Source organism: Sus scrofa, chromosome 13 (assembly GCF_054392235.1).
Source record: "Sus scrofa isolate SSC_HxYL_T2T_F1_AM1 chromosome 13, Sscrofa_HxYL_maternal_Yorkshire_Landrace_v2.0, whole genome shotgun sequence".
In the NCBI taxonomy this organism is placed as follows: Eukaryota; Metazoa; Chordata; class Mammalia; order Artiodactyla; family Suidae; genus Sus; species Sus scrofa.
Window position 1 is genome coordinate 32,352,041 of NC_139395.1, and position 12,007 is coordinate 32,364,047.

The 12,007-nt window shown below is 37.5% G+C and overlaps 1 protein-coding gene and 1 long non-coding RNA gene across 2 annotated transcripts in view; both read left to right on the forward strand.

Moving 5' to 3' along the window:
• Window positions 1-12,007, forward strand: part of STT3B (STT3 oligosaccharyltransferase complex catalytic subunit B) — a 101,804-nt gene that overhangs the window by 38,385 nt on the left and 51,412 nt on the right. Inside the window, exon 2 of the mRNA XM_003132088.7 lies at window positions 11,221-11,329. Within this exon, the coding sequence (XP_003132136.3) occupies window positions 11,221-11,329 (109 nt within the window). The remainder of the gene's footprint in view (window positions 1-11,220; window positions 11,330-12,007) is intronic.
• Window positions 374-10,456, forward strand: LOC146397244 (uncharacterized). The gene is made up of 2 exons (XR_014822702.1): window positions 374-4,241; window positions 4,521-10,456. It is a non-coding gene; the product is annotated as an uncharacterized LOC146397244 (long non-coding RNA).

Genomic DNA, 12,007 nt, shown 5'->3' on the forward strand with positions numbered 1-12,007 from the left:
ATTAATAATGCTATAAATTTGGGCTTAGATTTCCTTTTAGGAGTTCCCTGGTAGCTCAGCGGGTTGAGGATCTGATGTTGTCACTACTCTGGTTCAGGTTCAGTTCCTGACTCTGGAACTTCCATGTGCCTCAGGCATGGCCAAAAAAAACCCCAAAAAACAAATGAACAAAAAATACTTTTAGTTTTCCCTTTTTTTTAAAAGAAGATTTTATTTGAATAAAGTTTCCGGACATCTAAAGTTTGAAATCTAGTAGCTTATTCCATTTTGGAATTTCATATTCTATATCCTAATTAACTTTTCAGTTAAGTTTCTTTACTTCAAACTTGATATTTATCTGTAACTTCTACTAATTGAAAAGATTGGCAGTTATAAGAGATGATAATGTGATAATGATGTGAGAACAAAATATTACCTCTTATAACAGGGCTTTTATTTTTTATTTTATTTATTTTTATTTTGGAATTTTTATTTTACAGAATAAAATACATACATTTAAACGCAATTCATACAGATTATTATATCATGGATCTTAAGAAACAGATTAAGTGACTCCCTCTGGAGAAGTGGAATGGAAAATATGCTGAGACAAATAAGAAATTTATTCTATACTTTATCCCATTTTGTATGGCTTTCATCCTTACTATTTAGTATTATCTATTACATTTCAATTTTTCTTTAACAATTAGCATTATATTAAAATTATTATATTATGCAACTAAAATTTATAAAGAAGAAAGCCTTATATACCATTAAATAGTTTATATAGCATAATAAAAAGAATAACTGGTAAGAATAACAAAAATAATACACCCTCTGAAAATAAGTAAAATATAAAATGCATAAATTGGTTAAAAAACAGTGTAACTGTATGTCCTCACAATTTGTTACATCTTATTGATTCTTCAGTATAGGCATTAAACCATTCTAGGTGATGTGATAAACAAGACGTTATAGACCTCACATCATACCATGGAGACAAATGGTTATTAATAATACAATTGTAGAACTGTATTATTTAATTGTACAGTTGCATTATTTAATTGTAATTATCATAAATTCTTTGATGGAGAGGGAATCAGAATCAGATGTAAGAAGACTTCATCATTCCAAGAATGATGTCAAATGACCCCCATCATGGTGGATTATGCACTTATTTACTATGAGATATATTTCTTCTCCAGAGATTCCTTGTTTGTGTATCAATTGTAGATTTTTGGTTGCAGTTATCCTGAAATTTTGATATAAGAGTCTATATGAAATTTGTTTTAAGTTGTTGTTCTCTTAATTGCAAGTTCATCTCCAGTGTCCTGCATTTGTACCCACGTCTTCTCATGATTTCTGATTTTGGTGGTAAAATTGTGCATGAATGATTTCATATCTTTACTGTATATATACCTTTACTGGTGAGCCTTGTCATTTGTGGCATTTTTGTTTCTTATTGCTGTCTTTTCTGCCTAGAGAAGTTCCTTTAGTATTTGTTGTAAGGCTGGTTTAATGTTGCTGAATTCTCTCAACTTTTGCTTATCTGTGAAGGTTTTGATTTCTCCTTCAAATCTAAATGAGAGCCCTGTTGGGTAAAGTAATCTTGGTTGGAGGTTTTTTCCTTTCATCACGTTAAGTATATCATGCCACTCCCTTCTGACCTGCAGAGTTTCTGCTGAAAAATCTGCCGATAACCTTATTGGGATTCCCTTGTATGTTATTTGTTTCTTTTCCCTAGCTGCTTTCAGTATTTTCTCTTTGTCTTTAATTTTGGTCAGTTTGATTAATGTGTGTCTCAGGTGTATTCCTCCTTGGGTTTATTTTATATGGTACTCATTGTGCTTCCTGGATTTGAGTGAGTGGTTCCTTTCCCACGTTGAGGAAGTTTTTGGCTATTATCTCTTGGAATATTTTTTCTGTCCCCTTCTCTCTCTCTTCTCCTTCTGGCACCCCTGTAATACGGATGTTGGTGTGTTTCACATTGTCCCAGAGTTCTCTGAGACTCTCTTCATTTGTTTTCCATCTTTTCTCTCTTTTCTGTTCTGCATCCATAATTTCCACTCATCTGTCCTCCACCTAGCTTATTCGTTCTTCTGCCTCCTGTATTCTGCTGTTAGCTGCTTCTAGTGAATTTGTTATTTCAGTTATTGTATTTTGCATCTCTTCTTGTTTAAGTTTTGTATCTTGTATCTCTTTGGTCAGTGTTTCCTGTAAGTTATCCATCTTTGCCTTCAGTTTATTTCCAATATGTTGTATCATCTTCAGCATCAACAGTCTAAAGTCTTTTTCCTGGAGGCTAAGAATCTCCTCATTGCTTAGTTGATTTTCTGGGGTTTTTCCTTTCTCCCTCATCTGAGTTATAGTTCTCTGTCTTTTCGTTTTTAGACGTTTTTCGTGTGGTGACCTTTTTACAGATAATAGGGTTGTAGCCTCTCTTACTTCTGATGTCTGCCCCCCTGTGGCTGAAGTCAATATGGGGGCTTGCTGTAGGCTTCCTGATGGGAGGGGCTGATGTCTGCCCACTTGTGGGTGGAGCCGATTCTAATCCCTCTGGTGGGTGGGGCTTAGTCTCTGGATGGGATTAGAGGCAGCTCTCTGCCTGAGAGGTCTTTAGGTAGCCTGTTTACTGAGGGGCGGGGCTGTGACCCCACCTGGATTGTTGTTTGCCCTTGGGCTTCTCAGGCTGGCTGATGGCTGGGGCCAGATTTTCCCAAAATGGCCACCTCCAGAGAAGGGCAGCTGCTGAATATTCCCGAGAGCTTTGCCTTCAATGTCCTTCCCTCGCAACAAGCCACATTCACCCCTGTTTTCCCAGGATGTCCTCCAAGAACTGCAGTCAGGTTTGACCCAGATTCCGATGGAGACCTCACTCTGCCCTGGGACCCAGTGCACTTGAAAGTCCGTGTGCGCCTTTTAAGAATGGGGTCTCCACTTCCCCCAGTCCTGTGGAGCTCCTGCGCACAAGCCCCACTGGCCTTCAATGCCAGATGCTCCAAGGGCTCTTTCTCCCAGTGCCAGATCCCCGCACGTGAGAGTTTGATGTGGGGCTCAGAACTCTCACTCCTGTAGGTGAGTCTCTTTGAACCAGTTAGTTTTCAGTCTGTGGAGCTTCCCACCCGAGAGGTATGGGGTTGTTTATATGCGAAATTGTCCCTCCTACCTCTTGATGTGGCCTCCTCTTTTTCTTCTGGAGTAGGGTATCTTTTTTAAGGTATCTGGTCCATTTGGGTGGAGATTGCTCAGTCTTCAGTTGTGAATTTTGTTGTTTTTAGGGGAGAAGTTGAGCTCCAGTCCTTCTATTCTGCCATCTTAATCCTGTCTGTTAACAGGGCTTTTAAAATGTGAAATTTGTCAGGTAGTTTTGAGACATATTTCTCTTTTTAACATAGTCACAGGGATATTTATTGATTTTTCAAATAAAGTCTGAAGGAATCTAGTGATAAATTATTAGAATTAATAAGGTTTATGGATATAAAATCAGTGTAAAAATATCAAGAGAAACCTATCAATATGTCAAACTTTAAAAAAAATAAAGATATCATTAAAAATAGGAATAAATTAAACACAGATGTGTAAGACCTCTAAGTTGAAATAGTACATTTCTGGAGAGACATTAAAGAAGACCTAAATAAAGTAGATAAACTGCATTTATGAATTGGATGAGTCAATATTGTAAAGACATTAATTCTTCCCAAATTAACATGTGGAGTTAATAGACTTTTTTTTATCAATCAAATCCCACATGATTTCTTTCTTTTTTTGGGGGGGGTGAAATTGATAAGCTTATTTTAAAATTTATGTAGAGGTATGAAAGAACAAGATAAAAGACGCAGTTTTTGAATGTTCTGCCAGATATCAAGATTTTATTTAAAGCTCTCATTATAAAGTTTGCATATTATTGGTGCAAGAATAGACATAAGGACCACTTGAGCAAAATAGAATCCAGAAGCAGACCTGCACATTAATGAGCCCCTAGTGTGTGAGAGAGGTGGAACTGTATAGCAATGGAAAAAAAAATAGTTGCAATAAATGAGGGAACAATTATTTATACAGAGGAAGTAAAATTGAACCCTCATTTGTCATCATATAAAATAATTGATTCCAGGTATATTAAATACCTAAATAAGTAAATTAAAACTATAAATTGTCATGAAGAAGAAAAACATCCTCATGACCTTGGGGTAGTAAAAGACTTTTAACCAGAAAAAAAGCACTAACCCATAGCCAGAAATTGATAACTTAGGTTTATGTCAAGAGTTTTTCACGGAGTTCCCGTCGTGGGGCAGTGGTTAACGAATCCGACTAGGAACCATGAGGTTGCGGGTTCAGTCCCTGCCCTTGCTCAGTGGGTTAACGATCTGGCGTTGCCGTGAGCTGTGGTGTAGGTTGCAGACGCGGCTCGGATCCTGCGTTGCTGTGGCTCTGGCGTAGGCCGGTGGCTACAGCTCTGATTCAACCCCTAGCCTGGGAACCTCCATATGCCGCGGGAGCGGCCCAAGAAATAGCAACAACAAAGACAAAAAAAAAAAAAAAAGAGTTTTTCTGTTTAATTCTGCTTTCAGACTTTGATCTTAGAAAGGATAGTTGAATGGTTTCAGTCTTTAGCTCTGGGGATACCATTTAAAATTGACATCAGGTACCTATTTTGGAAGTTATCTAGATTGTATTTGATCTCTGTTTAATACATTTATGAAATCAGTTATTCATTCAACAAGTATTTGAGGGATACTCTGTACTGGGTGTTGTGCTAGGTGTTGGAGACACGTGGTTTCCTCATGGGAGTATTTATCTAGAGCAGTAAATATTAATTAAATAAATGAATGTGAAATTGCATCTGTGGCAAGTGTTTGGAAGAAAAAAAGTACATTGAACCTTTTCTCTCAGAATAGCAACCCTTAGAAATGTGCTGAAGTTTGAAGGATAAGTTATTTAGGCTAAGAGGGGAAATATAAGTGATGGAGGGAGGGAATTGACAGTTTGAAGATCTGAAATTGGAGGGGACAAGCTGAGTCTGGAGAACTGAAAGATGAGTATATGGAAAGTAAGGAGTTAGTGCAGTGTGAGATGAGACTAGAGTTATGTAAGAGCCAGAGTATGTGTGGGTTTGATGTTAAGCAGAGGTTCCTTCCCTTTAATTTTAAGAGGTGAGGCCCTTGAATAGTTCAGCAGAGGGTTGCAATATGATCCCATTTGCCTTTTAAAAAGTTGTTCTTTGTTCAGACACGGTATACGCATTGGGAAAATAGGAGATGGGCAGAGTGAATGTAGGGGATGAGTTAGGGACTGTTGCAGTCTAGGTAAAAAGTGGATTAGTGCTAGTGTCAGAGTAGGAAAAGAGTGCACACACTTCAAGGATATTTAAGCAATAAAATAACGTGGTTGGTGAATTGTGTGTAGAATGTGAGAGAGAAGGACCTCTCCAGGATGACACCTAGGTGTTTTTTGCTTTTTAACTTAGGTAATAGTTATATAGAAAACACTAAAAGCAAACACAGTGTTTGTATTTGTCTTAGAGGTAGATAGGTGGTGTGTCCAAGCACGAGTGGTTAGTTGAATATTGAGTTGCCATTGTGACAACTACAAAAACAATCTTGTAGTCAGGGAGCTAACTTTGGCAAACTGTGGGCCTACAGGTTGTAGTTGAAGACCCAGGTATGACTGACGTCTCTTGGGAGAGCAAGCTAATGAGAGGATCTGCCTACAGAAAGCAGAGAACAGGATTGGAGATGTGGAGTAAAAATCAGGAGGCTGTTGTGGTTATAAAAGCCAAAGGAAGAGAAAGATTCAACACAGAGGCAGAGGTTAAGAATTATGTAAAGTGAAAAAGTTAAAAATATTGCTCAAATCAATTTTGATTATAAAGTTAGAATCCCATGTTTCTTAGTTTTCAAAACACATTAATAATTCCTTGGAGGTTTTGGGTTTTTGTTTTGTTTTGTTTTGTTTTGCCACACCTCTGCAGCCTATGGAAGTTCTGCAGCCTATGGAAGTTCCTAGGATTGAATCCTAGCTGGCTGTGATTTATGCCACAGTGTATCCTTAACCCCAGTGCACCAGGCTGGGGATCGAACTCCAGCCTCAGTAGCAACCTGAGCTGCCACAGAGACAGCACCGGATCCTTAACCTGCTGCATCTCAGTGGGAACTTCAGGAATCCATTTATTAAAGTGAAAAATCACATTTAAATTTTAAAACCTTGATTCTTGCTAAAGAATCTGTCCTTGAAATATTCTCACAAATGTTGGCAATGTGTTACTTTTCCTGTTTTGTGCTAATGGTGGTTCTGTTATCTTTTTTTTTTTTTTAGCCTTTTTAGGGCCACACTTGCAGCATACCATAGGGGTCTAATTGGAGCTGTTGCTGCAGGCCTATTCCACAGCCATAGCAACCCTAGATTGAGCCACGTCTGTGGCCTACACCACAGCTCATGGCAACACCAGATCCTTAACCCACTGAGCAGGGCCAGGGATAGAACCTCAACCTCATAGTTCCTAGTCAGATTCATTTCCACTGCGCCACAATGGGAACTCCCCGGTTTTCTATCTTTTATAGTTTAGTTTGTAGTTGTTTATGAATTTGTTTCAGTCTTGAATTACTTTTGTTACTTTTACATGTTCATACTTGTCACAAATCACTAATGGCAAGCTTTCCTTCTGTTTTATGGCTGAATAATATTCTATTTTATATATATAATTACACTTTCTTATCCATTTACCTATCAGCACGCACTCAGATTATTTACATATCTTGGCTATTATGAATAATGCTGCAGTAAACAGTCTATCTGTAAAATATCTTTCCATCTATTAATTTTCATCCTATGTATGTCATTAAAGCTGAAGTGAGTTTCTGTTTGTCAGGACATGTTTGGGTCTTGTATTTTTAGTATATTTACCCACCCTTTGTCTTTTGATGATAGAATTTAATCTATTTACATTCAAAGTAATTATGGGTAGGTAAAACTTTCTATTGCTGTCTTGTTAATTTTTCTGGCTATTTTGTTGTTCCTTTGTTCCTTTTCCCTTCTCTCACTGTCTTCCTTTGTGATGCAATAGTTTTCCTTAGTGATATTCTTTGATACTTTTCTCTTTGATTTCTGTACCTACTATAAGTTTTTGTTTTGCCAAAGCAAAAAGTTATTTAAACTTTAAGCTGATAAATTTGATTCATTCACATGTAAAATCCTCTGCTCTTACACCCCTCATTTTTATTATAAATGTCACAGTTTACATCTTTTTATAGTGTATATTTAACAAATTATTGTAGCTATAGATATTTTTTAATTTTTGTCTTTGAACCTTTATATTAGTTGAATTATACACCATTATAGTACTAGGATAGTCTGAATTTCATTATGTACTTATCTGACCTATGAGTATTATACTTCAACTCAAAGAATTCCCTTTAGCATTTCTTATAAGGCAGGTCTGGTAGTGATGAGGTCCTTCGGGGGGGGGCAGGGGTTGGTTTTTTTTTTTTGGTTTTTTTTTTTTTTTTTTGGTGTGTTTTTTTTTTGTGGTTTTTTTTTTTTTTTGGTCTAGGAAAATCTTTTCTGACAGACAGCTTTGCTAAATATTCTTGTTTGGCAGTTTTTTCTTCCAGCACTTTGAATATATCAAACCCCATCCTGGTTTGCAAGGTTTCTGCTGAGAAATCTGCTGATGGCCTTATGTAGGTTCCCATATATGAGATAAATTTCTTTTTTCTTGCTTTCAAAATTCTGTCTTTGATTTTTGACAGTTACATTATAATGTCTCTCATTGAAGTCTTGTATCAGTTGAATATGTATTAGGACCTGTGAACATCACATGCCTGGATGACTGTCAATTTCTTTCCCCAGATTTGGGAGTTTTTAGTCATTATTTCTTTAAATAAGCTTTCTGCTTCTTTCCCTTCTTTAGAACTTTCGTAATGTAAATATTGTTATCTTTGATGATGTCCCATAGTTAATAAATATAGGCTGTTTTTCACTTTTTTTTCTCCTCTGCCTTGATAATTTCAAGTAACCTCTCTTCTAGTTCTCAGTTTCTTCTGCATATTTCAGTCTGCTGTTGATGTTCTTTACTGCATTTTTTTCATTTTATTCATTGTATTGTCAGCTCCAGTATTTTTGTTCACCTTTTTTCCTGATTTGTTGAATTATCTGTCTGGGCTCTCTTGTAGTTTGCTGAGCTTCCTTAAAACAATTACTTTGAAATCTTTATCCAGCAATTCTTAGATCTGTTTCTTTGTTGTCAGTTACCAGAAAGTAATTGTGTTCCTTTGGTGGTTGTCATGTTTCCTTGATTTTTTTTTCACGTTTGTTTGTTTGTTTGTTTTTGCTTTTTAGGGCTACACCCTCTGCATATGGAGGTTCCCAGGCTAGGGGTCTAATTGGAGCTGTTACTGCAGCCTGTACCACAGCCACAGCAACGCTAGATCCAAGCCACGTCTGTGACCTACACCACAGCTCACGGCAACACCGGATTCTTAACCCACTGAGCGAGGCCAGGGAGCACACCCACAGCCTGATGGTTCTTAGTCAGGTTCGTTTCCACTGCACCACGGTGGGAACTCCCACATTTCTTATAGCTTTGCATTTATGTCTGCCCATTTGGTGGAGTGGTTTTGGTGGGGCAAGACCTTCACCTTGGGTAGGTGCCAGGGTGCCAGTGGATAGGTTGTGACAGTTCTTACTTTGCAGAAGATTCAGAGGGGGTAGCCTCTGTGTAGCTCCAATAGCTGAGGTTACTGTTAATGAAGGTTAAGGAGACCTCAGTTGCAAGGCTGCAAGTGTTTACAGAGCTGATGAGGGCTTCTGATCCCTTTTTCTCCCACAAAGGATTGGCATGGCCAGGAGAATCTCTTTTGGCACCAAGTCCAGCTCACAGGTGCCTTTTGAGTGGTGGTAGTGCTGGCAGGTGCCTGTGGAATAGCCATGGAGCTGGGGACTAGAGCACAGGCAATTGTGGAGCAGCATGGAGCCGGGATCTAGGGTTTAGGCACACAGAGCAGCTGTAGATCTGCAGTCTGAAGTATAAGAGCTTAGAGAACAGCAGTGGTCCTGTAGTCCAGAGTATATGTGGAATCCTCTTTTGTGAAAGCTGTCTTGGGTGCTCTTGTCTTCCTTTGAAAAGACTGCCTAGGCCTCTCGTGGAGCAGACCATTGGTACCTGCAGTGGTAGATATCACATGGCCGATACTCATAGCCTCCACTCTTCTTTGTTCCTAGCTGTCTCCAGATGGTTTCAACTAAGCCTGTCTTCCTAGTGATCCTCATGTGGCTGCTCTCTGTTTTTACGTCATTGTGTTGCTGTAGAATCTCAGTTCCTCTTAAGCCTCCCAGGGATGTTTTCTTTCACAGATAGCTGTCTGCTTCTTATTTGGGGTTGGAGGGGATGGGGTGGGATGAAGGCTGATGTCTCCTTCTACATCATCTTTCTGTTGCCACTCCTCAGAATACTTTGTCTTATTACTAATTTGCATCTTTGACCTTTATACTATTTAGCCCATCTTTTATTTTGTTTATCTTAATCATTTGACATTTGAAAAACTTAAATACTACTTTTATCGTAGGTCTTTATTTCATAGTAATAGTAGCAGTTGTCTCTGGGTGCTTTAGAGACCTTATATTGTTTACACGGCCACCTTATTGCCATAGGTACTCTCATCGCTTTTTTTCACAGATGAAGAAAGTAAAGCACAAAATATAAGTCATTTGCCCAACCAAAATTACATAGCTAACAAGTGTGGAACTAAGATATTCACATCCATGTAGAATTGTATTCTGCTTGTACTCTTAACCTCTAAGTTATGCTTCCTTCAGGTTATATCTTTTCTCTATGGTATTAATTCTTCCATTTGTTCATTTTGAGGCTGTTTTCATATTGCTTACTTTTCTTAAATGTGATTTTGGAATGTATGCTTATTTTTGTATTTGATCAAGTCCATCTAAAAATACTAAAGTGCTTGTAAGTATTGATTTTAGGAGGGAGAGTCATGACTTGCTATTGGGAAGGATATATCAAACTGATTTTAGATATAAGGATTTCCTGTTCATTTTCCTTCTGCCAAGTAATGTTCCAGTTTTTGAATCACTTTTCTGCATGTACTGCAGATATCTTTGAGGCCTACTCCCTTGCTTTACAATCAATGGTAGGGGAATGGGACCCATCTACCTAGCTGATTCCTAATGCTAGTTAGTTACCCTGAGGATTGCTACAGGATTTTCTCTTGTCCCTCCATAACTGCTTTATACTAAAATGGAACAGGGAGTTCCTGCTGTGGTTCCACAAGTTAAGAACCTAACTAGTTTCCATGAGGATACAGGTTCCATCCCTGGCCTTGCTTAGTAGGTTAAGGATCCAGTGTTGCTGATCCTTAATTGGCATGCTGCAGCTAGCTCCAGCTGCAGCTCCAATTGGACCCCTAGCCTGAGAACTTCCATATGCTGCAGGTGCAGCAGTAAAAAAAAAAAAAAAGAAAGAAAAAAACTAAACATGGAACATCCCAGAAATTGCCTCTTCAACACCGTCCCCCTAGCACCACACACACACACACACACACACACACACACACACACACACACACACACACACACACACACACACACACACACACACACACACGTGGTTTGTAGGTTACTTCTGGTTGCATTTTGGACTGTGGCTTTTTCCATTTCATTTCTTTTCTCTCTTTTTGGTCTTTCATTGATTAAATTTCTCATTTATTAAGATCATGTTCTTGTTTTATAGTGTCGTTAGAGTTTATCTCCCATGGTTTTAATGCTAGTATAACTTATTATTTATTTCTATAATTTTTAGGATTATAGGGGTGAAGGCAGTTACGTTGAATGTGAACCCTTCATTTTGGTGCTGTCTTTTGTCAGTGATTATTAATCTTTTGAGAGTCATTGACTTGTTTGACTGTTTGGTACATTGTATGTACCCTCACTTTTTTTATTCAGATGCGTAGCTGCCTACCACCTGTACCTCAAGCAGTGGCCAAGTGTTTGAGCATTACTTGTTTTGTAGACATCTTGGGGCAGGGGGAGAAGATTTGTTTTTAGTTACCTTAGAGGCATAAACCTCTTTCTTGGAAAATAATGTTATTCAGGTATGAGTAAAATTGTTATAAAAGATGTGTTTAGCCATATAGTTATATATAGAGTTGAATATAAAGTATAATATTAGAAAGATAGAGCTATTTCTAGTAAGCAGAGTTTTATAATGTTTCTTTTTTTTCTTGTTTTCTCTAGGTTTAACTATAGATCAACACATCATCTTGCGTCTCATGGGTTTTATGAGTTTTTAAATTGGTTTGATGAAAGAGCATGGTATCCACTAGGAAGAATAGTAGGTGGTACTGTAAGTATATTTGCAGTTATTTATGTTAATCTTAAAAGTTTTGTAGTTATTTGAGTAAATTATTCATTGCTAAGGTGATGGCAATTCTTGAACTCTTTGTATAGTTAGCTAATACATTTTTCTGTGGCTTATTATCTGGTATTTAATTTGCTGAATCTCTTTTTCTTGACACTCTTCTTCCCATCCCCACCCCCCAAGCTGTTTTTGGGTTTTCTCATACTAGCACTATTTCTGACAGTGCTAGAGGCTGGGAGGAGGATCTCTTGTCACAGGCTTAAGTTTTAAGTTCATGTTACTTGGGTGTTTTTGTTTTGTTCTATAGAAACTTTTTTGAAAAAAAAGATTTGAGAGGAAGGAAATAGGAATGTAGAAGAATCAGATAATTCTAATTTTTCAGGTCCAAAATCTGTCTTAAATTATTCCAGGTAATTGAGTATTGATCACAGTTCATGGAGAATCACAATGTCTAGAAGATGACATAAGGAAGATATTTTTATTGTTTGGAATGTAAGGAAAATGTTGAAGACAAAACAAAAGACAAGACATGTATTGGGGGAACATGTTTTTAGTATTTTTTTCTTGATCAGTTTTGTCAGGTTTATCAGTTTTAGTAGATGTCTTAATCCAAAGAAACTTTGACTTGATTATCTCATTAAATATTTGTCATCTTTTGTATTC